Source organism: Coturnix japonica, chromosome 18 (assembly GCF_001577835.2).
Source record: "Coturnix japonica isolate 7356 chromosome 18, Coturnix japonica 2.1, whole genome shotgun sequence".
NCBI lineage: Eukaryota > Metazoa > Chordata > Aves > Galliformes > Phasianidae > Coturnix > Coturnix japonica.
Genome location: NC_029533.1, coordinates 3,636,739 through 3,662,503, shown reverse-complemented (window position 1 = coordinate 3,662,503; position 25,765 = coordinate 3,636,739). Strand labels below are relative to the sequence as shown.

Genomic DNA, 25,765 nt, shown 5'->3' with positions numbered 1-25,765 from the left:
GTATGCAAAGAGGATTCCTGCAGCTCTGGCCCTTGCTCGTAACTAAGCACTGTGCTTTTATTTTTGGTGCGTTCATTTCATTTGGTACAATCTGCATTGGGACGCTGAGATAAGGAAGGGAAGCGTTTATAAAAGGGCTTTTCTGAAGGTGGTCTTTGTAATATGATTTCTGCTGATACAGCTGAATTAGGACGGGGTATTTGAGGGGAAGAAAATCATAACTTATACTGAGGTTCCTGTGGTGTCCCCATCCCCGCAGACAGCCAAGGTCAGGGGATGGGCTGTGAGCACTGATGGAGCTGTGGGTGTCCCTGCTCAGCTCATCTTAAAGGGAAATAGCTGTTTGTTAAGATCACCTGGTGAAATTAACTTCAATTAAGCCACTTTACTAAATGCAATGGTGACTGCTCATTGCCGGAGCCACTCATCTTGGGGTAAAGCCTGACCTGTGCAGTTTATCATGATTAATTTTTACTTAAAGAATAATTACACAGATAACAGCTTGTTGAAAAGAGCCTCCCCACCATATATACATCATGGTATGCTTCATGCTTGCAGAGGTATAACCGCAGTACAGGGTGTTTGGTTCAGTGTTCCAGTGCTGAGTGATCATAGGAAGGAAAGAAAACGTTTCTTCTGTAGCAGTGCAGACGGTCCTACAGCTGAGCCTGTGAATAGGCACAACTGTTTCCAATTGAAGTGTCTAATTGCTGGTTATTATTACTTTAAATGCAAAAGATATGTTTTTACAAGCAGATGCTGGTTGGCCCTGTGCTCTGGAGATGAGGTGTGCAGTGATGGGAGCCCAGCCTGGATCCAGCTGAGCGGTCTCAGTGACTTGCTGCTTGTTTCACACCTTTCCAGCAGCTGTGTGTGCCTGCTGCTCTGTGTCACGCTCATATGGGGCTGAGCACGGTGCTACAAGGAAGAAGGAGGTGAATGGCATCACAAGCTGCCAGGGCACCTCTGCCCTGCTTGAGCAGCGTGATGGATGGAGCACGGTGCAGGTGGAGGACAGCTGTGAAGGCTCAGCATTTTCCCTTGCTGCTAATTTCTCTGTGAGTCTAATCTAAAATCTGCAGGCTGCATTTATGAATTAACTTCATTCCCATTATGCATATTCCTATGAAATACTTGTGCAGCATATAAATGACCACTGTTGTGATGGATTTCTGCACTCGGCTTGCTGTGAGGTGGGAACAACCCCATGCATTGGGTGCTGTAAGGTACTTTCTCTCCGTGCATTGATGGCCCAGCATGAACTTGAGCTGTAGTTGGACTTTCTGGATTAACATGAGCGAGACTTGAGACGTTGCAGTGCTCACATCCACGTGCCATCCTTAACGTGGAGCGAAATCGAGCTGCAATCACAGGCAGAGCTCAGTGACATTTATGTGTAATTATAATGATTGTGCTTTAGAAGAGCCTAATTCTGTAAGTTCTCAGATGTGTTGGAGAGGTGCTGCCCTTCCGCAGTCAGTGGCAGAGGACAGGGCTGGGTGCCCTGCTCAGGGTGGGTGCTCAGCAGGGGGGTGCTCACTATGTACACTGATCTTCTTGTGCAGAAAGTGATTGGATTTAAGTTTGCTTGCCAATAGAAATACTACTTATGTTGTGCAGTAAACAAACAGAGCATCAGTGATGGGGACGTGAAGCCTGCAGCCCTGGGAGCATCGTGTGGATAACAAAATGAGGTGAGGGAGAGTTGTGTTGTGCCCTCATTGATGGAGGGGTTTGATGGGCTTTAGGGGAGAGGGGCCAGCAACTGAATAAAGCACTGTGATGCTCATGGGGACCCTACTTACCCTGCAAACTTAGGCTGCATTGGAGCACCCTGCTGTATTCCGAGCAGCTCAAAGTGCAGTTTGATGGTCAATATTCTAATGAGAGGCTGTGTTCAGTAAGAATGATGGTGTTCTTGGGTCATCGACGAACTCTCAAATGAAGTTGTTTTTGTCTCTGATGGAATTAAAGACTTAAAATGTCAATAGTACTTAGATGCAGAGAGTGCTCAGTGCTTTCTACCGCAAAGCATTGCTGTGAAATACTTGATTTTCTGCTGTCGATAAACCCCTCCCTAGGAAACCTCAACACAGTGAAGTTATGAGCTGAGGGCTTGGCTGCAAGGCTCTGAGCAGTGAGGTGGGCTGTGTGTGTGTGAGCCCTGCTGTGCCTACCAGGGCCAGTTGGTAGCCGTGTTTTCTACCAGGATATCGCACTACCAGGCATGTATGGCTGCTGACCAGGGTTTGCCTCCCCCCTTATCTAGCAGCAAGACAATTCCAGCCTCTGTAATTAATGAGTCTCTCCCGCAGGGGCTGTGGGTGAAACATCAGCACAGGAAATTGGCTGGGCTAAGCGGTGGCTGTGCTGCATCCTGACTCTGAGGCAGCAAGCAGCAGCTGAGATGAATTGCTGCTTGGATGCTGAGCCATTGATCATCCTCAGATGTGCAGGCAGACACAGGAGCAGCCCCCAGTGCTGTCCTGCCTCCACTTGGGGCCTTGTTTGTTGCAAATGCCCCACGTGCTGGTGGGCAGAGGAGAGTGGGTTGTGGGTCTGCACCTGAGGGCAGCTTGTGTGACAGCACTGGGAGCAGGCAGTGCCTGGCACAGTGATGCCGTGTGCTGCTGTTGATTAAGAGGAAAGCCAATTTATTCGGCTTGTAGTGAAGCATGAGATTAAATATGCAGCAGGCTGTTGATTGTTTTAGGGGTGGTGCTTTGAGCCGCTGAGAAAAGCGTTTCCTTAGGAGGATCCTGACAGCGTGGGCCTGAAAGATGGGCTCAGCCTGTCACCCTGCAGCATCACTCACTCCTACAGCATCACCTTATGTCATGCGTGGGACAGAGGAGATGCAGCCCACGGAGCTCAGCTCTGTGCCTCCATCCTGGCTCCTTGACTGGTCTTGGATGAGTGACTGCAAGCAGGTCTTGGCTTCCCCACATGTGAGATGGGATCATTGCTAATGTGTGTCTGCTCACGGTCAAAATAACCACTGCATGTTGTTGTTTTTGAATATTAGAATCACTGAAGTTGAAAAGACATCCAAGATCCTCCAGTTCTGTCCTGGGTGCCTTGCATTTAAGGTGCCTACCCTGTTAGCACATAAATGCACGTCAGACACCGTTAGTTGGCTGCACCAATGAAATTCTATCAGTCCAAAAAGGAGTGAGCAAATCTGCTCCAGCCTCCTGTGGGGGAAAGGTGCTGAGTGCATTCAGGCAGGGGGTGGATTTATATCTGCACATGCCTTTGACAGAAGCAGCTTTTCCCAGTGTTGCGGTTCATCTTGTTAATAAATGGCTTGTAACACCTCCCTGCAGCGGCCCTTCAGAAATCAGCTAACGAGGAGGAAGTCGAGATCAAAGATGAGCATCCTAATCCGTTATCAACACATGCCATCAGACTCTCCATCTGCTAGCAGAGGACCCTGTGATCCAGCAGCATGGAGCCAGCACAGATGCTTGGATGCTTGGCCACCTCATTGCCTTCACAACCACTTGGTTTGGGTAGGTGTCAGATTTGTGGCACTGGAAAAGCCACACAGAGCCCAGGGAGGTGGTGCTGGAGTCACCATCCCACAGGTATCCAAGGACTGTGATTAGTTTCAAGGATGCAGGCAGTGCTGGTGGGAGGAGGGTGGTTGGTCTTGGATGATCTTAGAGCTCTTTCCCAACCTTAATAATTCCATGAGAAGAGGAAAAGTAACAGCGGGTAAAGGATGGTTTAATTTAGCAGCTTGTTTTGATCAAGTAATTATTTCTTTAAAAGCCCCAGATTTGTTAAAAAGTATCACAATTACTTTTCTTTTTTTTTTTAATTATGTCTACAGAATGAAGCGCTCATTTAATTAGTAAACATTTGGCACGCCTTTAAATAGGTTTTTAATTACATTAAAGGGATGCTGTCAAGGTGTCTTTCATCATTTTTAATAGACCTGCAGTTTTATCCCCCCTCCTTGTGTTTGGGTACCACACATTGGGCTCCAGATAAAAAGCAAGAAGTAATTTTAAAGGAGGAATTGTGTCCTTAGGAAACATTGAGAAAGACTCATTTTTTTTTTGTTCTGCCTGGAGGAGCCCTGTGTGCAGCTGTAGGTCTGGGACAGGAGGATGCTCAGTGTGTGGGCAGCATCCTTACAGCCCTTAATCAAAGGTATGTTCTGAACAGCCAGCTGTAGCATTCAGGTGTTGCTCTGTGTCCTATGGAAGCCCAGGGGAGCGCCTGACAGCCGTTGGGGCTTGGTGGCCTCGCGCAGAGGTGGCAGTCCCAGTGGTAGGCATCACATCCTGGCTGCAGAGAGATGCTCCATCCCCTTAGCACTGCTCATCACCCTTCATGCTTGAGGGCAGGTCTCAACCAGGGTAGCTCATGCCAGGAGAGGGGTTATGCCCTGTGCTGAAACAACAGCTTTCCCCCATAAATCACCCTGTGCTCTCTGCAACCCCTCCCTGCTGGAGCAGATGCTGCTCCTACAGCCTTACGGCTCACAGCTGTCGCAGATAGCAGCTCTCCTAATAAATCACCAGTGCTGTGCTAACTGATAGTGATGCAGGCTCCCAGAGGATGCCCGGTGCTGAGTCCCCAGGCTTGCCTTTGCATCTCCAAGTTGCTTGATGCTGCCCCATCCTCTCAGGCTAAGCCTGATGAATGCCAGCCTGTGAGGGGTATTGCTCTCTCCCTGCCCAGAGCTGGTGGGCTCACTGTGCCTGTGTGGTTGGTGAGTGATAAACGAGGCACTGAGCAGCACAACAAAGCATGGCTCAGCCTGTGTGTCTTCATTGCCCCGCTGCGCCTCACTGGAGCTCAAGTTTCCAGCCTCTGTGCTTGGCAAGGCTCTGTAATTAAAACATACGCAATCACCAGAGGCACAGACAGCCTGGCCTGGGTGAGCTTTTCCTGGCGTGCCTCCAAAGGTAAAGAAGTAAGAACTCAGATCATAGTGTGGCAGTGGGGAGGCAGTGCTGGTGGGCCACTTGGGATATGGGGTGCATGGAACAGGGATGCTGGAACCATGAGGAGCTCCAGTGTCCTTACTTGAGCACCTGCTCTACTGGCCAGCAGCACAGCCTGAATACCTCCCTGAGTCTTCCCTTTGTTCCTCTTCATCCTCAACAGCCTCAGTGATCTCCTGGAAGGGGCACTGCACATGGGGTGATGGAGGAGCAACCTCCATCCCTGGAGCAGGGAGCCATATTGCTCCTCTTCCCCCTTCTTGCAGAGGGAGCCACGTCACCTCCTTCCAGCTCCAGTTTCCAGGGATACAGTGATGGAGGCTGCAGCAGGTGGAGGTGCTGCCCCAAAATCAGAGCTGGGAAGTTACATGGTGCAGAGGAAATCCTGTCCACTTGGTTTGTTTGCCATCACTATGCCAGGTAGATGGTGCTGCAGGACCTAATGCCATACATGGCTCCCTGCATGGGGCTGTGCAGCCTGGTTTTGTAGGGTCAGGTGCCCCAGGAACATTGCCATCCCACTGCTGCTCTGTGATGCGGTCCCTGAGGTGCAACCTGCACCCTTTATGTCCTCACTCTTACAGCTCGAGATCTTTCTGGAAAGGAGTTGTGAACAAGCAGGATCACAGCTTTGCAAGGCTTCCATAAAGTATGAATGCGTAATAACATTTGCATAAATAATTCAAGATAGTCAGCACGGGGGATATTTCCTCAGCAATTTCACGTGGGCTCCTGCAGCTCAGTTGTCTCTGTGCTGGGTGTGAGCAGCTCCCTGCATTTAGAACAGGCAAATCCTGGACGTGCTGCATCTCCTGCTCCTCCTCAGCCTGCAAACCGCTCTCCCTCCTTCCTTCCCCAAGCTCCCAGCGCTATTAGCACCTCTAATTAGAGCTGCTTATTGATGTACTGCTGTTTGCCTAAGCGTGGCTGATGAAGGCAAAAAAAAAGCCCTGAGCTGAACTGAACCTGGGGATTGCTAGGAGTGGGGATTGGTGGCCCTATTTTATAGGACAGAATGGGATGCCTTCCTTCTACAACACGTGGGAGCCTGATTGGAGTCCCAATAGTCCTGCAGAAACTGAAACCTGAGCATGTTGGTTCTCCCAGGGTCTCTCTGCAGTGCCCAGTGTGGGACCTGGGGCATTTTCCCAAGGCCAGTCGCCCATTTCTTGGGTATCTCTGGGAATATTCATTGCAGTGTCCTCTCTGGTGTAGTGCTGCAGCAATAGGATATCTGGGAAGAAGTCCTAAAGCCATACTTCTTCCTCCAGGTGCCACCAACTGTTGCTTTTGTCCCTGCATATTTGTGTCCAGAGGGTGCTGATGGGTTGATGGTTGGATGAGATGACCTTGGAGGTCTTTTCTGACTATTAATGCTTCTATGAATTGTGCCTCAGTTCAGGAGAAAGAGCTGAGCACTGAGTTATGGGCATGGGACTGATCCCAACTGTCTCTCTTGGGTTGGGACCTTGGGGTGCTCATAGCTCTGCAAAGCCACTGGAGCAGTGCTGACAGTTCCTTGGTGTGCTGAAGTGTAGGGATGGGGATGTGTGTTGGGACACTGCATCCCACCAGCAGCAGTGATGTGTTGGGATGTCCCTTCTGATCTTGTCTTGCTTTGGCTCTTGAAGCATTTCCCAGCCCATGCATGGTGATGGCAGCCATGGGGAGATGGCACTTCTGGGCTTGGAGGGGATGGGGAGCCCAGAAAGTGCTGCTGGGAATACGATGGAGCTCCATGGAGCACAGCATCCCCAGCACTGCCTTATCCCTGGGACAAGTTTGACGTGCTTCAGGAGAAGCATTTCCCTTCCCCCTCACCATCAGGTTTTATTAATTCCCCATGCGGTGAAGTCTCTATTAATAATGGTTGCAGGATCTGGCTGGTAAAGCTGGGTAATGAGATTCTCTACCTGCTGTTCCTGCGCTGCTGCGATTGCATTCGGAGGGCCAAATTCTATGTGGATTAATTAAAATGAAAACAAAAGCAAAAAAAAAGAGGAGTTTGCCTGAATTATTTACCAGCATCGAGGAGACAAAGCGGTAATTGCAAGTCTCGTTGCAGGTGTTGGGGGGTGAATTGAGGGCTGGCTGCTCCTGTTGGATGTTCATCAATCCTCATGGATGCTGTAGGAGCTGCTGCCTCGGATCCTTCCAGCTCAGCCCCCAGAACTGTCCCATTGGCTTCAAAGGGATTGGGACTGCTTTTCAGTGGGGCATTGCATTGCCTGTAGGCTCTGTGCTGTCTTACCTGCTGACCCCAGTGCTGACTTGATGCCATGGGTTTGTCTGTAGGAAAAGAACAGCGAAAGACAAGAAAAATGAAAGGAAATGGTCCAAAAAAGTCCACGTAATCATATATGCTCTGATCAATATCAATTTATCTCCATATTGAAGTCCTGACTCCTCCCGAGGAGAAACAAGCGGGGCTGCCCATTAGAGTTCATCTTTAAAGCCCATAAAGATTTAGGACAGTGTAATCGCTCCCGGATTTGATATTTTATGGCTGTTCACACTTCCAGTTTTTAACCCAAAGACCTACATGTGCAGCAGGAGCGACTCAATGTGAGGAGCAAAGTAGCACAAAGCCCTTCAACACTGCACAGCCAAGCACAGAGAGCAGAGCAACAGCGCCCATCGTTACGAGCATTGGTGGTCGGCAGCAAAGCAAAGCAAATCAAAGCCCCTTGGAGCTCCTGACTTCATGTTGTCTGGTGCATTTTTCTCTCTCTGAGTTTTCGATTCATCTGAATTTTATTTCATTTTATTATTTTTTTTTCTTCCCCTGGGTCTCTGCTAATAGAAATCGCTTTGTTGTTAAACTCAATTTCACTCTTGACTGGATTGAAATATGCTTATTTCCCTTCTAAAATCATCATCATAAAAATCTGAAATGATCTCCGCTCGTCGTACGTGAAAAGGAAACATTTTTCTTCATGCAGGTTTTGGATATAGGTTTGTTTTCATCACTCTGTGCTGCCAGCCCGTTGCTTGGGGGCTTCCCCATTTGCTGCTTCGTGATCCGGATTGGTCAGCAGATGATTTGCTGGGTGGTTCTGGATGCCCTTTGGCAGGGATGGGGCTCCCCATTGCTCTGAATGGCCATTTCTCTGCACAGCCCTTGGGGTGCAGGAGGGCTCAGGGCTCAGTAAATACAGTGGGAGTGCAGGATGTGCTGCACTGAGGGCATCCAGCAGCTCCAGCACAGGTTGGGCTCTGTCTCTTCTTGCTTCTTCAGCTTCTTGCTTCCAAAACGGGAGTGTAGAGTCCTGCTTTAATCCTGATCCTAATGGGGCTTCATTAGGAGAGGGAATTCAGGCTGTAGGATGGTTTTTGAGATGGGGAATGGAGATATATGCTAAGCCTCAACCAAGCTCACCCAAAGGAGGATGCCTTATTACCCTGGGGATGGGGCTCAGCATCTCCCCTCCTTCATGGTCTGCCCAGAGCTGCTGCGGCCACGAGTTGTCCCTGCTGTCTCAGGGGTAAATGAGGCTCCAGCAGAGCTCTGCAGTGATGGGGGTGCACCTCAGGGCTCCACTGTGCACCTCCATTTGTTCCCTCTGGGCATCTTCCTCTGCAGCAGAGCAGTCAGGAAGTGACCGCTGGTGGGGGCCTTCCTTTCACCCTTTGTTTTCATTTTTTCCCCTTGGTTAAGCCAGAGTCAATGCTGTTTGTAATTAACACCACAAGAAAAATACACTAATTCCCTTCTCCAAGAGGAATAAGAGAAATTCAGCTTCCCTTCTGCTCTCAAAACACATAATCCTGTGGGGATCTAAGGAGCGATCCTTCACTCTGTTTTCCTGAGCTCTGAGTGCATTAGCATCTAATGGAAGGGAAGGACTGCGCTGGTGGGCAAGCAAGGGTGGGAGCATTTCAAATTCCCCATGCAGGGCCGTGCTGAGGTTACGTCATGCTGATGGGGACTGTGGGATGCTGTGCTTTGTGCTGACCAGGCTATGTCCCAACTTGGGTGCTGGGGTGGATGTTTTGTTGGCATAGTCCCTTCCTGACTCTTGTTCTTTCAGCATTTTGGGGACCTGGGTGTGCAGTGAGGCCTCAGGCTTCCCAGGAGCTGTGTTTTCCCCATCAGGCTTCCCTCAAGACAGAGGTGCAGTGCAGTAATTGAAGCTGAGCCAGTGATGGAGGGGGAGTTGTTAGAGACCGATGAGGAGGGCCTTATCCCCATCCACACCACATCCCTTGAGAGGAACGGAGGAGTTACTGTGGTAAGTGATCTTATCAGCCAGAGCGTTTGGGCACTGCAGCTCCTGCAATCAAATTATATTCCCTATCTTAAGGGCAAAATTGTGCATGGGGAGAACTCGAGACAAGTGGCTTGTCGCTATATTACAGCTGGGTGGCTCGCTGTGATCCTCCTCCAATGCAATCATTCATTTTCCGTGAAGACCCAATGGCATGGGGAGGAGAAACGTGGGCAGGGGCCAAGCCCTGGGGCTTGGAAGTGCTGAATCATAGAATCACGGGATGGTTGGAATCAGAAGGGACCCTAAAGGCCATCGGATGCCAGCCCTGTGCTGAGCAGGGACACCCACAGCTCCATCAGTGCTCACAGCCCATCCCCTGAGCTTGGCTGTCTGCAGGGATGGGGCACCACCTCCCCTATGGGCAACCTATTGGAGGGGTGCAGGGCTGGAGCAGAAAGTGTATGGCTGCCGAATTGATCCTCTCCTTTCCCTGCTGCTGCCCAATTCACATGCTTCAAAATAATAACAAACATACACGTGTCTACGTACATAGAACTTCAGCATATTGATTTTTGGGGGCCAGTGCTCCTCAGCCTCCATAGAAGATGATTCACTGCATTATTACCGTTGTCGGGTTTGAGATTTATCACTCCAAGCAGACAGCGGGCTGTAGTTAATTAAGCTTTTGTTTCAGGCAGCAGCAGGGGGAAGGGACAAACTGCTGCTGTGCTGCTCCTCAGGGATGAGGGTGCCACATTCCCACCATGGGGACACATCCTGCACCATTAGGGCTGGCTCTGGCTGGGCTGTGGCCATGTCACATCCAAAGGGCACTTGGAGGTGTGAAGTTTATTGCCTCTGAAGCCACGCAGGATATCAGCTGCAAGATTTGCGTGCTCCCTTGAGCTGAATGGGCTTTGTGTTCCCTAGGCGCTGCTGTAAATGCAGTTTCTCCCTTGCACCCTGCTGGGCTGTGTGTGTGGGCAATGCCTTTCCTCCTGCCTGAGCAATTTTCCCATTACAGCCTTGCTCAGTGCCCTGCAGGGTGAGGCACATCTGCACAAGCAGCGCAGCAGGTTCTGTGTCCTCCCACTGCACCAGCAGGTCGAGGTTCCCCGCTCATCACTGCACTGATGGGGTTTTGCACGTTGTTAAAGGGGTTGATGCAACATCATGCTCCCATGCAGGGTAATGGACAGATGCCACTTAATGTGCTGGCTGGAGCCTGAAGAGAAGCTCGGAACACAGGGATTGCAGGAGCAGACTTCTGCATTTCATTCTCTTTTGCTTGCAGCCCTCACAGTCCCCTGCTCTGCACCTTTGGGGTGGGATGCTGCTTCCTCCTCAGCCACTCCTGGCACACGGGAGGCACTGATTTGGCTGCTCCATTGACTGCTTCATGTTGTGCTTTGATGGGCATTAGGAAGGTTTCCAGTGCCAGTGTGCTGAGCTGGGCTCTGAGCTGAGGGCCCTGCTGGAGCAGCACTCTTGTGCTGATTGGGGATAATGTGGGTTTATCAGGTGTTTTCACAGCTTAGATTAGAAGCAAAAGCCTCCTGATGGAAGGGGTGGGAAAGGAGATGGGGCAGCAGGACCCCCCCAGTGTCCTTATTACTCTGCTCCTCTCCTTTCCCTAAGGTCAGGTTAGGAAAACCAGATGCTTAAGAGAAGACAAGTTGAACCAGCTCATATAAGACATCTTCTGTATTTACAACCCCCTGCCAGGCAAGCTTGGGTGGCTGGGTTTTTTTTTCCCTCTCCTTACTTCTCCTCAGCAGAAAAGTGCTGTTTCATGGAGAATTTCCAGCTGTCTTCTGTCTGCTGGCTTGCTGTGCCTGCTGCTGTTGCAGCATTCGCTACCTGGAGCGCTGCTGACTTAAATCAACCCCGATGTAGGTCATCAGGTAGGGTGGCATCATCACCCCGATGCAGGAATCAGTGCCCGGGGTCTGTGCTGCTGGGGGCTGGAGAGGGGCACCCACAGGCTCTGTGTGCATCCTTTAATCCCAAAGTGCTTTCTGTGCTTGTCACCTTTGTCCCCTCCCTGCTGCACGAGCTGGGAGGACCTTTGCTGAGCTCAGCAGTCTCTTCTCCTACCTCAGCTCCCTTGGCCTTTCTTTGTCTGTGCAGGATGCTGCCCTGCCTCAGGCCTGGTTGCTTGGGGCTGGAAACTGCATTGTGGGGTATCACTGTGAGCCCCCAGAATGAAAACGTCTCGAAGGGGCAGCACAGCCCCAGGTTGGTGCTGTCAGAGCACGACTCCAGACAGCCCCCTTCCTCAGCAGTGGGGCTCACCCGGCTCCTTGTAACCCCGAAATCAGACAGCACCCAGCTCCAGCCTGGCTGCGGGGTGATGCTGCTGCCTGCACCGCTGTGCTCCTCACCCCTGGTGCTGCCATCTGCCACCTGGAGGGACGAGCATCCTCCCCCCATCCCTCAAAATCGTGCACCCCCCTCAGCATCCACACTCCACGACCACCCCTCCTCTCCCTTCCCGAAGCCACAGCATCACCTAAATTCGGGCTAAGACGTTAAAAAAAAAAAGAAAGCAATGCAGAAATAAATACATTAATAAATAACCTTCTATCCCCCCCCTCAGCCCCCCCCCGCCTCCCCCCAAACCCATCCGAACAGCCGCTAGATGGCACGCCGTGCCCGCGCACCTTGCGCGGCTCGGGGCGGAGCGGGGCGGGGCGGGGCGGAGCGCGGAGCTGCCCGCGGGGCTGCGCGGAGCTGAGCGGCCCCGGGATGGGCAGCGGGTAGGGAGGGCGGCTTTGGGGGGGGGAGAGGGAAAGAGGGGGAGAGGGGGTGGGGGGGTGCGGTGGCAGCGGATGCTCCGCACCCCGCACAGCGCCATGCGGCCCCGCTGAGCCCCGCACGCTGCCGCGGAGCCGGGTGGGGTGGGGGTGGGGGGGTGCGGGGGCCGCCCCCATCCCCGCTGGCCCCGCAACTTTGAACGATGATCACAGTCAACGCGGATGGCAAGATAATGGTCAGGAGATGTCTCGTCACCTTGAGACCCTTTAGGTAAAGTTGGGGTTTTTTATTCTTCCACACCTTGATTATTCCTCCGGGGCAGAAAGAGGGGGTGGGTTTTATTTTTATTTTTTTATGAATTATTATGATTTTGATTCTTATTTTGTCTCGCATGCGGGTCGGCCCCAGATGGAGACATCGGGAGCCCGAGCAAGTTTGCCGGCAGGTCAGCGCTGGCTGCCGGTCACGGCGGTACCTTGCGGGGGTTCATTGCGGGGCTGCGTGCGGTTCCGCTCACCTTCCTCAGCGATGTCGGTGCTCGCAGGGGAGTTGGATCCTTCGGATTAAACCTGCGGGTGCTGCTGGGGATGTGGAATCCCACACCTGAACCAGAGGCAGGGCTGGGGCTGCTAACAGTGCCAACGCGGCTCGGTCCTCTTATTGCTTTTATTTTAGCTTTATTATTATTGTTTTACATTTGATGTCTCCGTGCCTTGGTTTTCCCCCTCCATCCCTTTGCTCTCCATCCCTCTCGCACCGGAGATTCGCTTTGTTGCTCCCAGATCTGAGCCACATGGGAGGCACCGGTAATTGCTCCGTCTTTTTCTAAGGGAAAAAAGGGATCGAAATGACAGCGGGAGGGGAAGCTGTGTGTGTATTTTTGGGGGATGCACAGTGTGATGCACAATGTGGTGCGGGTTGAGCCCGGGATCGGCAGAGGGATCTGACCGCTGCCTTTTTATTCGGCCCCCGCAGCAGGTTGTGGGGATGGAGCTGTGCTTGTGCCGTTTGCTTGTGTTCGCTATTGGAGATGAACGGCTCCTCACCGGCTGCCCACAGCCCTTCTCGGGGCTGGATTCCACGGCAGCACCCTGGGGAACCGATGGGACGTGGCCAAGGTCATGGCGAGGGAGTGGGGGTCCGCATGGCTCTGAGCTCGGGAAAGGGGCAGAGCTTTCTGGGCTGTGAGTGTGCAGCCATAGGAGGTGGGAAGGACACGTGCAGCCCTTTAGTAGCGGCTGTTTGCATTCCCAGGTGAGTCTGAAGTCCCCAAGTCGAAGGGATCGGCTGAGAATCCCTGCCCCCATATACCCAGCGCTGTGGGCATGGATCCCGGGGCAGGAACCCTGGTGTGCAGAGCACAGCACCTGCATGGTCCCACCTGCAATCCATGGGCTGTTTTGTGCTCTCCAACCAGTGCAGCCCAGTAAGATGTACTGCCATGGTGGTAACTGGGGCAGGTCCTTCCATTCGGGTGCTCAGCAGAGACCCGTAGTGTGTCCCCTGCTCAGTGTGGGTTCCTGGCAGCGATGCCATTAGCAAACAGCGAGGAGGAAACCTGACCCTTTGCACCAAAACAGTCGTAAATCACACTCCAGTCACACTTAGCAAAGTGATGCAAACAACCCCGAGCTGTGAAAGCGCCTGAAGCAAATGGGAAGGGGAAGAGAGCAAGCGAGGGTGTGAGCAGGCTGTGGGGCTGCTTAGGGATGGCTCTCACTTTGGTCTCAGCAGCAGCAGCTGTTTGCTTTGGGGCAGAGCTGGATTTGGGCATGGATTTCTCATGGGTGTGCAGAGGGACCTGGCAGCAGAACTCACACGGTTGGAGCACGGTGGTGATGAATTGGAGGTGATGTTGGCAGCAGGCAAAGGCAGCATGTGGGATAGATGCTATTTGGTCATTGGAGCACTGTGGCATTCAGCAAATGAGACTTAATTTGGGGAACTGAAGTCCCAGCCCATCCATTGGGCAATATGGAAGATCTGAACCTCGTTTATATCTCCTTCATGGCGTTCATTGTCTGGACAGAGGAATTTCTACCCTTTAAGGTAGAAATGCTGGGCTGGGTCTGCTTCTGCACTGGGAACCTTAATTCAATTAGGATCGGATCCTTCTTGCATCTCCCCCCGGTGTCTCTGTAATCCAATCAAAATCAAGCAGATTTTGTCTCCTAATAAGATGCTGGAATGGGGATCTCCCAGTCTCTCTTTCTTCCCAGAGTTAAACTAACACTCCTTGCCAGGTTATAACCATGAAGATTAAAATGCACAATTAAGGTCTTGGGTAATGATGAAGATAGTGTCAACAGGGTGAGAATGGAGAGTGGGATCAGCTGTGAGGATTTAAGGAGCCACCCAAACAGGAGGTTTCTGCAGCGTCTATAGAGGTATTTTAGGCAGTTCTACCTTTCTTGGAGGGATCAGCTCTGCCTGTGGGTCTCCAAAGGGGACTGGAAGCACTGCTGGGGGCACCACAACCTCTGCTCCCCATGGCCATGGGGCAGGGACCAGCAATGCCACACACTGCATGGGGCTACTCCACAAGGGTCAGTAGGTGAATACTGTAAGGCAAGTTATGTTACCTCCAAAGATGGACACGGTGCTGGGTGGCAGTGCTGGGTTCTGTGCCACTCTTATGCCCTGCAGATGATGTTGTTACCTTGAAACATGCTGGCCCTGAGCACAGCATATATTCTCCTTGAACGCTCATCCCCAAATCTGGACACAGTAGAAACACCAGCAGCCTGGTTATGGGGGAAACAAAAAGGAGTTGTTTTCCTTTTTTATCATTGTTATTGGTTTTATGCTGTAGGTTGTTTTTTCTTTTAGCTCCTGTGGGAGAAAGGGAAGGTACAAGGTCTTGCTTTTCCCTGGGCTCTCTCAGAAGGAAAATGAGTTTTGTTTGCTGAGTGGTTCCTGCAGCTGCTTTGGCTGAGCTTTCCTACCCAGACCCTGCTAGAGGGTCACAGTGACTTCAGAAGGTGTTTTGGGCTCAAACACACCATTTTGCTGCCGGGGGTTGGGTAGGAGCATCTTGGGGCTCCTCCCATTCAATAAGGCCATGGTTGGAGGCAAGAGGCAGCTCCTCACCCCCTCCTTACGGCTTTGCTTTCTTCCCTGCAGGATATTTGTGCTGGGCATTGGATTTTTCACTCTGTGCTTCTTAATGACGTCGCTGGGAGGGCAGTTCTCGGCCAAGCGCCTCGGGGATTCACCCTTCACCATCCGAACTGAAGGTAAGAACCTCTCCATGGCCTCACAGCCCACCCGTTGTCTGGCCAAGCTGGGGATGCAGAATGTCCCAGCCCAGGGGGATATACTGCTGCAGAGCTGAGCATGGCACAGACTGCGATGTCAGCAGCAGCCAAGGTTCCCAGAAACCTGCCAGAGTCCCCGGGTTCACCCTAAAGGATTCCATGAAGCTGGGGCAAAATGACAGTGAAAGGCCACTGTCCCCTTTTCTGGTGGGATAACTTTTTCTATCCTTATTCTAGTCACCTATTTAACCCAAATCTGAGTCTGCTGCCTCCTGCCCTTGGTGTCTTTGCATTCAGCAGCACAGTCCTGGGGCTGGATTTCATTTCTTTTCCTAATTTCTGAAGCGCCTCTGGTTTGTAGCACTGCTTAAGGCAGGTACTGCTGTGTTAGGAAGCTCAGAAATTCAGAGTAAATCCATTTCTTTAGTCCATTGGATGGATTCTCAGAATGATTTATTGCTTCCAGTTGAATTGCTGCAGATTTGGCTGCTGTGTCACTTGTTTGGAAAGATTTGGTCTGCTCCTTATCTAACACAGCATCTGGGACAGGAGGGTTCGTCCTATGTAGGGATTGAGAAACCTGGAGGGATGGTGCACATTGGCCAACCTCATCAATGCCACAGGGAAAAATGGGGATTGGAGCCCTGTGAGGTGGGAAAGGTCCGTGTAAAGCACAGGCTGGTGCCTGGGTTGGAGGTTCTGGCCGTGCTCTGCTTGGGGTGCAGAACTTGATTCCCTCCAGGCCCCATGGAGAGACTCTGAGCTGTGCCAGGGGAGCACTGAGCGCCTGTAGGATGGGGGTGAGGGGCACACGGATGGGTTGGCTGCTTCTTAGCGCCGTGACATCTCAGTGGATCAATTTGAATAACAAACGGGCATTTAATTAACATGTGTTATGGATCCCAAGGAAACCCAAGAAATATCACTGGTTGTTATCGTTGCTGTTAAGTGCACAATGCTGGTCTGAAGACTAGCTCAAAGGAGCAGGTTAATTTGGCTGGGCTGATTAGCTGCTAATGTCGGTAATTGAGGGAAGAGGGCCAGCATTTACATGGAGCCCTATGGGCTCAGGACTGCTGGGTGCAGAAGCATCGCTGGGTGCGTGCTCAGATGTGTGTGTTGTGGGGCAGGGTCTGAGCATGCAAGGTCCTCTGCGTGCTGTCTGAGCAAGGGGCTCATTGATGCATTGGGTTTAATGGCTCCCTTTGAGCATCATTCATTATTAACTAATTAATTTTGCAGTGCAAGCTGGCAGCGTCCTTTCCCATCTGCTCTGGGTGTGAGCTGCCTCACTAATGCAGCAGGTGCAGTTTGGGGCCAGCGAGGCTCTGCTCATGGGGTTCTCCCTGCAGACCTCCTTGCCTTGCAGCTGCTGTGTCCTCACTTAATGCATCCCACCAGGTGTACACGGGGCTGACAGTGCTGTGGTGTCGGCCTGCCCAGCACCTCCAGGTAGTTCACATGGGAGAACTGTTGGCTGTGGATAAGCAGTGACCGTTCATTGCAGTGCTGGTTTCAAAGCCACACCAGGGCTATTCTTGCTTCCCCTGACCCCTTGGGTGCTGCGATCCCAACTCAGCTTTTGGCTCATGTGCATTTACCCAAACTGTGCTTTGAGGAGAGCTTATGGAAATGCCACAGCCTTGCCCAGAGCTTTCTCAGCATCTGAGCTGAGCGGGCAGCCAATCAAAACCAAAATGAAGATGGATAGAAGGCAGGAGCATGAAAAGGAGAAATGGATAATGTCACAGCCTGGAAGTTAATCCCGTTTTTAATTTCATTTTTATATGTGAATCTCCTCCTAGGAGACTCTCTCCAGCCCAATCTCTGTGTGTGTGTGCCAGAAATCGCTGCTCAGATGGGTTCTTTGCTCAGTGATTTGATGCAGCGGAGGCTTTTGCGTCTTAAAGATAAATAAAAACCTCGAGGAATGTGTGGTATTTTCTCCTAATCCTGCTGCCAAATAAACACAGACAGAGGTTCCTTTGTTTTGATACGGTCACCAGGAGAATTTGTTCAACAAGCAAAGATCTGCATTGGCAAAAGGCGTCTCCTGTGTGGGAGATGCATTGGGAGCAGACCTACACTTGAGAGGTTCAGCTGTCTGTGCCCTCACCACACCTCCTCTTTTACATTTAAAGTGTTTTCATTCCTCCCAAACGTGATTTGTTTTAGGGCTGTTTTGGGGCAGGGTAATTGTCTTGGAAAAGCACTGAAATCTTTAATGGGGAGCAGGAAACAGAGAGCATCACTGCAATGCTGCTGCTCCATCCCAGGTTGGAGAGAGATGTTTGGGGGTCTGATTTCCTGGGGGCTGCAGGGTAGGGACCCAGGTGGGATGCTGAGTGGGTTTGTAATGCACACAGGTATATGGAAGTGCTACAGTCCTGGGCTACCAGATGGCTCTGGTTTGTTACACTGGGGCAAAGGGCTCAGGAGAAGTCCTGCAGCCGACACAGATTGAGCTGGAAGTGGCACTGACCATCACCTGGCAGAAATCCTGCCCTGCTCTCCCCAGAGCAATTCTTGCTGTGTTGTGCCGTGCCTTTCCTGTGGAGCTGTTCCTTGCTCTGATTCTCAGTGTCTCACCTGCTTAAAGCAATTTTGTCCACTGATGAGTGCAGAAGTGGAGAGGAGGGCTGTCTGGGTCTGCACAGCACAGCCAAGTCCTTCTGTGTTTGTAGTTCCTCTCTCTTGGGAGGAGGGATTCTAATGGAGAGGAGCTGGAGCTGAGCTGCAGAAGGTAATGCTGAAGGTTGTTCGGGGTTTTATAGGGCATCTTTGCTGTTCCAGAGTCACAGCACCACGAAACGCCGGGATCTCGTGTTAGTTCAGTGGCATCAATGGCTCCCTGAGGAGCAGAGCAAAGAGGCCAAAGGGAAATGTGAGAGCCAACACACTCCCCTCAGAGGGGCCCTTTGCTCTCACTCCCACTTCTGCTGGCTTTCCGTCTGCTGCGGTGCATCCCAGCTGGGTTAGTGTGTCCAGATAGTGTCGTTTGTTCTCACGGCAGATGCAGAAAGGTCAAGCTCAGCATCACTAATGATCAGAGAGAGCTGGAATACCTGCGCTGTGCTGCCCTGCAGTTGGCTGTGCTTGCGGGGGGTGGAGGAGGGGAAGCTCTATGCATGGCCCTGACCCTCTGCATATGGTTGTGGTGGGGGAGGACAGCCAGGAGGGGACGGCTCAGCTCTGTGGAGAGGTAGGAAAACACAAATGTGTCTGTCCTGGCATCCTGCCGTCTGTTGTGTTGTGGCTCTGTCTTGGAAAGGGTAACTTCTGCTCTCACCCTTTCAGGCTGAAGTGCATTTCGCTTGGCATCAGCAAAATACCCCAAAGTGGCTTTGCCAGATCGTTGTATGCAACCTCTCCAGGTCTCTGGCTGGAGAGCACTCAGGGAGTGAGTGCCTGGGCTGCTCTGGGGATGTTACACATCGCTGTGTGTTTCGGGGGGCTCATGCTCCCTTTGCCCTCAAGAAGCCATGTAAGTTATGTACCCATCTCATTGCCTTAATGCATGCTGAAGACAGCAGGAGAGCCAGTTGCAAAGCCTTGTGTAACCCCATAGCAATGATAGGGCACATCTCAGAGCGTGGGACAGAGCTGGGAAGGTTCAGCTGTGCAGACCTGGCTGTAATTACTGCTAGCTCCATTCCAAGCGAGCTGTGATCTCTGCAGGGCTGCTTTCGTTTTGTTGGATGTTGTTGATGCTGTTTGCTGAGCAGCGCCGTGGCTGTAAGCACCTTGTCAGGATGTGCTGTTAAAGCACCAGTGTCTCGCCCAGGCAGCGCCGGGTGTTGGGGACAACACGACTGTCACAGCGCCGTGACCTGCTTTCAGATGTTCCTTATGCAGAGCTCCCTCGAAAGGCAGAAGGAGGCTTTGCCATCTGACATCCCTCAGAGCAGCGTGGCTGTGGCTGCCCAGCTCCCCATGGTGGGTGCTGTTGGCATCAAGGCTGCTACATGATACGTGTCCCCAGCGGGTCCTGCAAGTCCCTTCAGCTTTGTTTTTCTGCCTGGGCTTTGTGTCCCACCAGCCCTGCTCCCTGCTGCTCCCAACAGATGCTCAGATGCTCCAGGGGTTCTTTGAAGCAGCTCCATGAGGCAACAGGAATCACTTATGCTGCTGTTGCTGCTGAGTGTGTGGAGGCTTCATTAGTTATTGTTTAAACTGGTGCTGGTGGGTGTGGGTGCTGCTGGCTGTGCTGCTGCACGCACCAGAAGTGGTGATGGGTTAGAAGTGTATGCTCTGCATGCAGTGTCCCCATGGGCAATGCCCTGTGGCAGCAAAGGGACTTAGTACTGTTCTCCTATGGCCACAACCTGCTGGGTGCTTTGGCCTTGGAACAGTCCCCATCCATTCAATGAGTGCGTACATGGTGCAGGTCCCCACATCGCTTCTGCAAAGGGATTTTAAGGTGGAGCTGTAAAACTTTATAGCTCTGACTAAATTGCTCTTCCAGGCAGGCAGATGTGTGCTGTGGAAATAGGGAAATGGGGACATCCAGCTGCTTGGGATGGGGTGGGAGCAATGGTTTGAGTGGATTACTGCAGATTCTCCTGCCCCATCCCAGCAGTGTCAGGGTGCAGCATCCTGCTGGGCCCAAGTGCTCCGTTATCTCCATCAGCAGTGGCTCCCAGGAGATGATTAAATCAATTAATTGATTTTCCATCGCTTGCAAGGAACTCAAACGGTATTTCCATCAACCTCTGATGAGCAAACAGCCCGCCACGGCCGGGAGGAATGTTAATGGCTCTCTGGGCTTTTATTACCCCTTTCACACTAAAATCAAAATTCATCCTGCACCTGGGAGCAGTGGGTACTTGAGGATATAAAGCACAGTAGGAAGCAGAGCAGCCTCTGAATGTGATCTTTCCCTACTGGGGTCCCAGTTGCAAAGCCAGGGTCTGACGTTGCTCTCCACATCCTGGTTTTCCCTGTGGTGTGTCTCTTGGGGCAGCACTTCTGGTCTGGTCTCTGTCCTTTGGGATGTGTGTGTGTGTGGGGAAAAGGTAATAAATGTGGGGGTGATTGGGGCAGCTCTGAGCTCTGTTGCAGCAATGTCTCCTGCCTATGAATGTTTGTACTGCTCAGCTTCCTGCCCTTTCTTATTTGTACAGAAATATGGAGCATAGAGATGCATGTAATGTTGGGCTGCAGTGATACATTACTGTACATTCGTGCTGGGGGACAGAGGTGACCGGTTGGCAGCACTCAGCCCTGCCAGGTTGTGCATTCCCAGTGCTGTGCAGTTAGTGCTGATTGCACCACAGTGGGCAAAGGGATGGATGAATCCAAGGGGGTAAATTGTGTGCTGCCCAGCCAATATCATCTCCTTCATCAGCCTTCCCCCCACTGACTTAAGGCTGCCTTATTAGCTGATTATGGGGCAGGCATTTCCCTGCCAGCTGCTGTCAGGAATGTTGTCATTGGCATGAATGCTGTTGAGTGGCTCCTTGTGCTTTTCACTGTGGCTGAACTGGTTTATGTTTTCCTCTGCATAGTTTAGATGATGTCAGTGGTTTGCAGATGGCAGTGATTGCTTGGTGTGCCCACACTCATGACTCAAGCTGACTAGCCAGGGTGGGTGATGTAGGGGTTACAGCATGGCTGGGCTGAAAGCATCCTTATATCCCATTCAGTTCAAACCTCTGCTATGGGCAGGGCCACCTCACATAGACCAGGTTCCCCAAAGTGCATCCAACCTGGCCTCAGGGATGGGGCACCCACAACCTCTATGGGCAGCAGTGCCAGGGCCTTGCTGCGATATCATCCTCATATGTAATCTGAATCTCCCCACCTTTAGTATAAAGCTATTACCCCTTGTCCTATTTCTACACTCTCTGATAAACAGTCTGTTTCTCTAAATGCTGGACTGGATGATCTTTAAGTTCCCTTCCAACCTAAGCCTTTCTATGACAATGTCCCTTCCTAGAGCTGCAGAGCAGGGGTGGCTCTGGTCTGGGTCTCAACTGGTGCCAGTTAGTGCAGAATTTCTGTGCTGTGGTTGTAATGGTCTACCCATCAGAGCTAGCAGGAGCTCTTGGCAAGTTGCTTTGCTCTTTTAATCTGCTTGAACCAGAATCATTAGCGTGGGTAAAGGGAGGTGTGAGGTGGGTTCGTGCTTTAGGATCAGCACCATGGCCAGATCCCGCAGCGTGTCTCTATGGGACGGTGCGAAGCTGAAGGCTGAGCTCTGCTGAGCAGCTGCTCCTTCCTGCAATCCATCTTGTCCTTTTGAGGAGCTTAAGTAGCCTCTAGTTGTCCTTTAAAGGAGGAAAGCAAAGCTGAGCAAATGATGCTTTAGATTGAAATTAATTCAGCTGGTATTTTCAGTGGATGTAAGTAATATCTCAGCATCGCTGAGCAAATTCCCTGCTTGTAGCTGAGCATTCAGCTGTAGTGAGACAGCCAGGCAGGGATGTGACTTATGTCTGAGAAGGAAGGAAAAGAATCCACAACAAATCAGCCATGTTATGAACAGGAAGGATATATTGTCACATTGCTTTCTCCATGCCAGGGGATGCCTTCATAGCAGGGCTCAGATGTGCCTCAGTTTCCCAACCCAACCACATCTCAACACGTTGCCTGTTCTGCAGAGAAACTCTTCTTTTCTCCCATCCACATCCTGACACGTCGGCTGTTGACTGTTCCACTGCAGAGAAACTCTTTCTTCTTCCAATAGCCATCGCCCTGAGGGGATGCTTTCTTTTCCTCCCCTGATTTCCTCCAATTACTTAGCTGTATGCTCTTCTGAAGCACCATAAATAATTCTCCTCCCTTCCCTGTGTTTACCAGCATGTCTCATGAAATCCAGTAAGATATGATTGATTGCAATCATTATTTCATAGTGCCGCTATGAAAACCTCTGTCAGGTTTGGTGATTGCCTTTAAAGAGTGCCTGCCGCTCAGAGAGCTGTCAGGAGCTGTCATACTTTAGCAAACTCCAATTAATCCGTTGAGCAGTTTTCCTTGTGTTTTCTTTCCCATCATAGCTGATTATCAGGGGTAATTAGAATATTTCTCCTTTTGTATTTTGCTTTTGTTTGCGTGTTGTTTTGCTGAGAAAAGTCGCTTGCGAGGCTTGTTTTGAAGGGGTTTGTGCTGCTGAGATGGGTTTTGGGTTCTCCTGCCTCCTCCCATGCTCTTCATCATGGTTTAAAGGCTGCAGATCCCCTTCTGGAGCTGCATGGCTCCCCCCAGACGCAGTGCTCCACCACAGGTTAACGAATCCATCCCAGCTCCTGCGTGTTTAAAAGAGTCTCTTCAGCACTTTTCCTCCTTTCTTTTGGGTTTTAATGAGGCACACTTTCCAAGAGATGTAATAATCGTTGCCAAAAATGTCAGATTGTTCTTGTTATCCTCCTTAAGCTTCTGGAACAACAACAACAAAAAGGCCAGCGGCTGAAAAAGAGAGGGGCTGGTGGGGAAAAGCTTCAGCTTCATCCCGGAGAGCCAGGGGAGAGCATGGGTAGGGGGAACATGTACTGGGACCACTGCTTTTGGGCAGGGGATGTGCTGCCCGGAGGGAGAACTCCACTCCCCAGCAGCAGCATTAGGATGCCAGGGAAGGAGAGTTGGGATGTGGAAGAAGGAGCGCTGGGATGTAGAGGAAGGATGTGGGAATTCTCCTTGGGGAGCCCCCGGGGATGAGGGTGTCCCTTGAGAAGGGCTTTTCCAGGTTCTGTGCTTTAATAAAGGGCAGAGCTGCTTCTGTGCCAGGGCTGTAGGAGCAGCTATTTGAATTTCAAACGAGCAGCACCACTAAACAAGCATCCTTAATTAAACGGATGCAGTCTGGCTGCAAACTGGGGCAGCAGCCTGGCTTGGTGGCTATAAATCATCTTCACTCCTTTTTCAGGCTCCATTCTTGCCCCTTCCCAGCAGCACAGCATGGCTGTGGGTTCCTCATGCATTTTCTGGCTTAAGTCCCTCTCACAGCTGTTACATTTTTGTTGGCTCTGTAGCTGGGCTATGTTTGGAGATGAACTTGGCCAGTGCAAATTGAGCTCCAGCATCAAAGTTTCCACTTCTATCCCCTGCAACATCTTTAAATTGCACCTTTTAGCAATTCTGCCTCTTAATGGGAAAAGCTCATGTCCTGCCCAGGGGTCTGCACCCTCCCTTGGTCACTGGGATAGATAAACAGGGCTCCTGTGTCCCCCCAGCCTGACCAGCACCTCAGGCATCCTAAGATTCAAGCAAAAACCCCTGACTTCTTGCCATGAACATAGTGCTGCCCCAGGGGTGCCCCTTTCCTAATGCCATGGGGTGTCCATGCATCCCCATGCTGCCTGCTCGTCCCCTGCTGCTTCATAACTGCAATGTGCACTGCCCTTTGCAAAGCTTATCTGAGTGGAATGGCGGAGATAAGCAAAATGAGAGAAGTTTGGGGGATTATGTGCTGATTAAGTTATTACTAACATGAAATGAATGGTGCTGAGATGAAACAGGAGCTTTATTTTCCATTGCTTGGCTCTGGGCTGACTGGCATTATGTTGAAGATCAAACCAAGAACCTGTGTGCTGCAGGTATGGGGCAGAGTGTGAAATGGGGCTGGAACCTCAGGCTGCCCTGCTGGGAGTTGGCTGAGCTGCAACACACAAATATTCTTTGTTCTGCAGGTTCTGTTGCCTGCAGCCAAATCCAGGTGCAGCAGGGCTCAATCTGAGCTCTGCACCTTGGGCATGATGGCAGATATGAGGCTACAAAACCTGGAGGGGACAGCAGGGCACCGTGTGGCCCCTGAAGCACAGTGCCCTGGGCTGGGGAGTGTGGTGAGGGCAGTTTTGAGCATTGCAGAGACTCTGCTTTGGCACCCGGCTCTGTCCCCCTGGCTGTGCCTGGCTGTGACCGTGTCCCTCTTGTTCTCTGTGCCCCACAGTGATGGGCGCTCTGGAGTCCCGAGGGGTGCTGCGGCGGATGAGCGACATGCTGGAGCTGCTGATGAAGAGGATGGACATCCTGGCCAGGCTGGAGAATGGCACTGATTTCCACAAAGGGGATGAGGCACGTTTCCCTTTGGACAGGTCAGTTGGAGGCACCGATGCCCCCATGCACCTCGGCTGTCCCCAAAATCATGAGCTTGGGGGGGTTTGTTGAGGGGTTGCCATGCTCAACACCTCAGAGTGGGGCCAGGAAATTCCAGTCTTGCTGATCCTCATCTTCCACCCTGTGCTGTTGGTTTTGCTCATATGGAATTGTGGGTGACCCATAGGGTGTGCAACAGTCCCCACTGCCTTGTCACCACTGAGGGTTTCTGCACCTCCCTGTCCCCACAGTCATTTCCATTCTTCTCCCCACTGCTTTTCTTATGAGCCTCTTCTGCACCTATAATGGAAAATATAGTAAGAGAGCCTGTAATTAAAGGCTGTACTGCACCAAACTGAGTGCACACACGAATTAAAGCTGTGCAGGAAGCCTGGGAGTGCATGGCTTTGCCTTTTAAGTAATGTAATTTTAACCACTGAAAAATATAATTTGCCTCTGTAATGGCAGGTGCTGGGGATTTTATTGTTGTGAGGCTGCGTGTTAGCCTCATGCACCAGCAGTAATCCAGGAGAGGAAGGGACGTAGCTGCTAGACTGGAAGGCGCTCGCTCTCATTTAGTGATGTTCTGGGCCAATTTCTCATTAGAAGAACCATTAATTCCAGGTTGTAATAATTTCTGTACATCAGAGATGAACTTAAAAGCATTTAGATGAGCTGGCAGCGATCGCCTTGCAGGGAAATCTCACATTGGGTGGCAGCAGCCTCGAGAAGCTGCTCACCCCCAGGGGGTTCTAGGGCTTCTCAAAGGGAATCATGGCCCTTGGTGCTGCATGGGGGTCTGATCCTGCTGAGCCTGAGAGGGATTGCAGAGCATGGAGTGCGTGGAAGCATCCTCTGGATTTTGTAGCTGTGCTGAGATGGCATTGAGCGGCTGAAATTACAGCTCGCTTAATTTTCAGGAGCAGAGTATTCCTTGGCAGGATCAACTTCTTCCAGCTCATCACCTTTTGCTCCTTACACATTTCCCCTTGAGAGCAACCCAAACGACAAAAGCAATGAGATGAACCCGAGCGCAAACAAGCGAGGCTGTGTGCATGCTACAAACACCACTTGGAAATGATCCCATGCTCCGAGCCCCACGAGCATCTGCATCGAGCTGAGCTGCTGCGTGGACTCATTGGTACCATACAGACATTTTCCTGCATTGTCATCCAGCCCGTGTTATGGCTTGAATTTGCTTTCTGTGTCTGCAGGCGTTGAAGGCATCGTGGTGGGGCTGATGGTCCCGGCAGCATTTACAAACACCCTCCTTTGATCTCCAGTGACCGACTTGAAGCTGTCAGTGAACGATAATACAATTAAAGGGTGATAATTTCAAAAGGATTTAATTCTTTAAAGCCCTTCTGGTTAGCACGGCTGCCACAATCCTGTCCTTCTCTGCTCAGCACAGCCAGGAGCTTGGGCTCTTGCAACTCCCCCTGTGCAGCAGTGGAATCTGTCCTACTTCTACCAGGGGCTGTTCTGCTGTGTTGGACCTCCACAAAAGCAGTGAAGGTGGGGGCACCTCCTGGGTAGGAATGAGCCGAAG

At 51.4% G+C, this 25,765-nt stretch overlaps 1 protein-coding gene across 3 annotated transcripts in view; it reads left to right on the top strand.

The window, feature by feature from the left end:
* Positions 1 to 11,902: 11,902 nt before the first annotated feature.
* MGAT5B (alpha-1,6-mannosylglycoprotein 6-beta-N-acetylglucosaminyltransferase B) overlaps positions 11,903 to 25,765 on the top strand; it is a 38,624-nt gene continuing 24,761 nt past the window's right edge. Inside the window, exons 1-3 of one of the 3 annotated variants that reach the window (XM_032448269.1) lie at positions 11,903 to 11,928; positions 15,050 to 15,162; positions 24,071 to 24,215. In XM_032448269.1, the coding sequence (XP_032304160.1) occupies positions 11,918 to 11,928; positions 15,050 to 15,162; positions 24,071 to 24,215 (269 nt within the window). In that variant the 5' untranslated portion in view covers positions 11,903 to 11,917. Of the gene's footprint in view, positions 11,929 to 12,050; positions 12,197 to 15,049; positions 15,163 to 24,070; positions 24,216 to 25,765 lie in introns of those variants that run through there. The other 2 variants (XM_015879800.2, XM_015879799.2) reach the window with 2 other exon arrangements.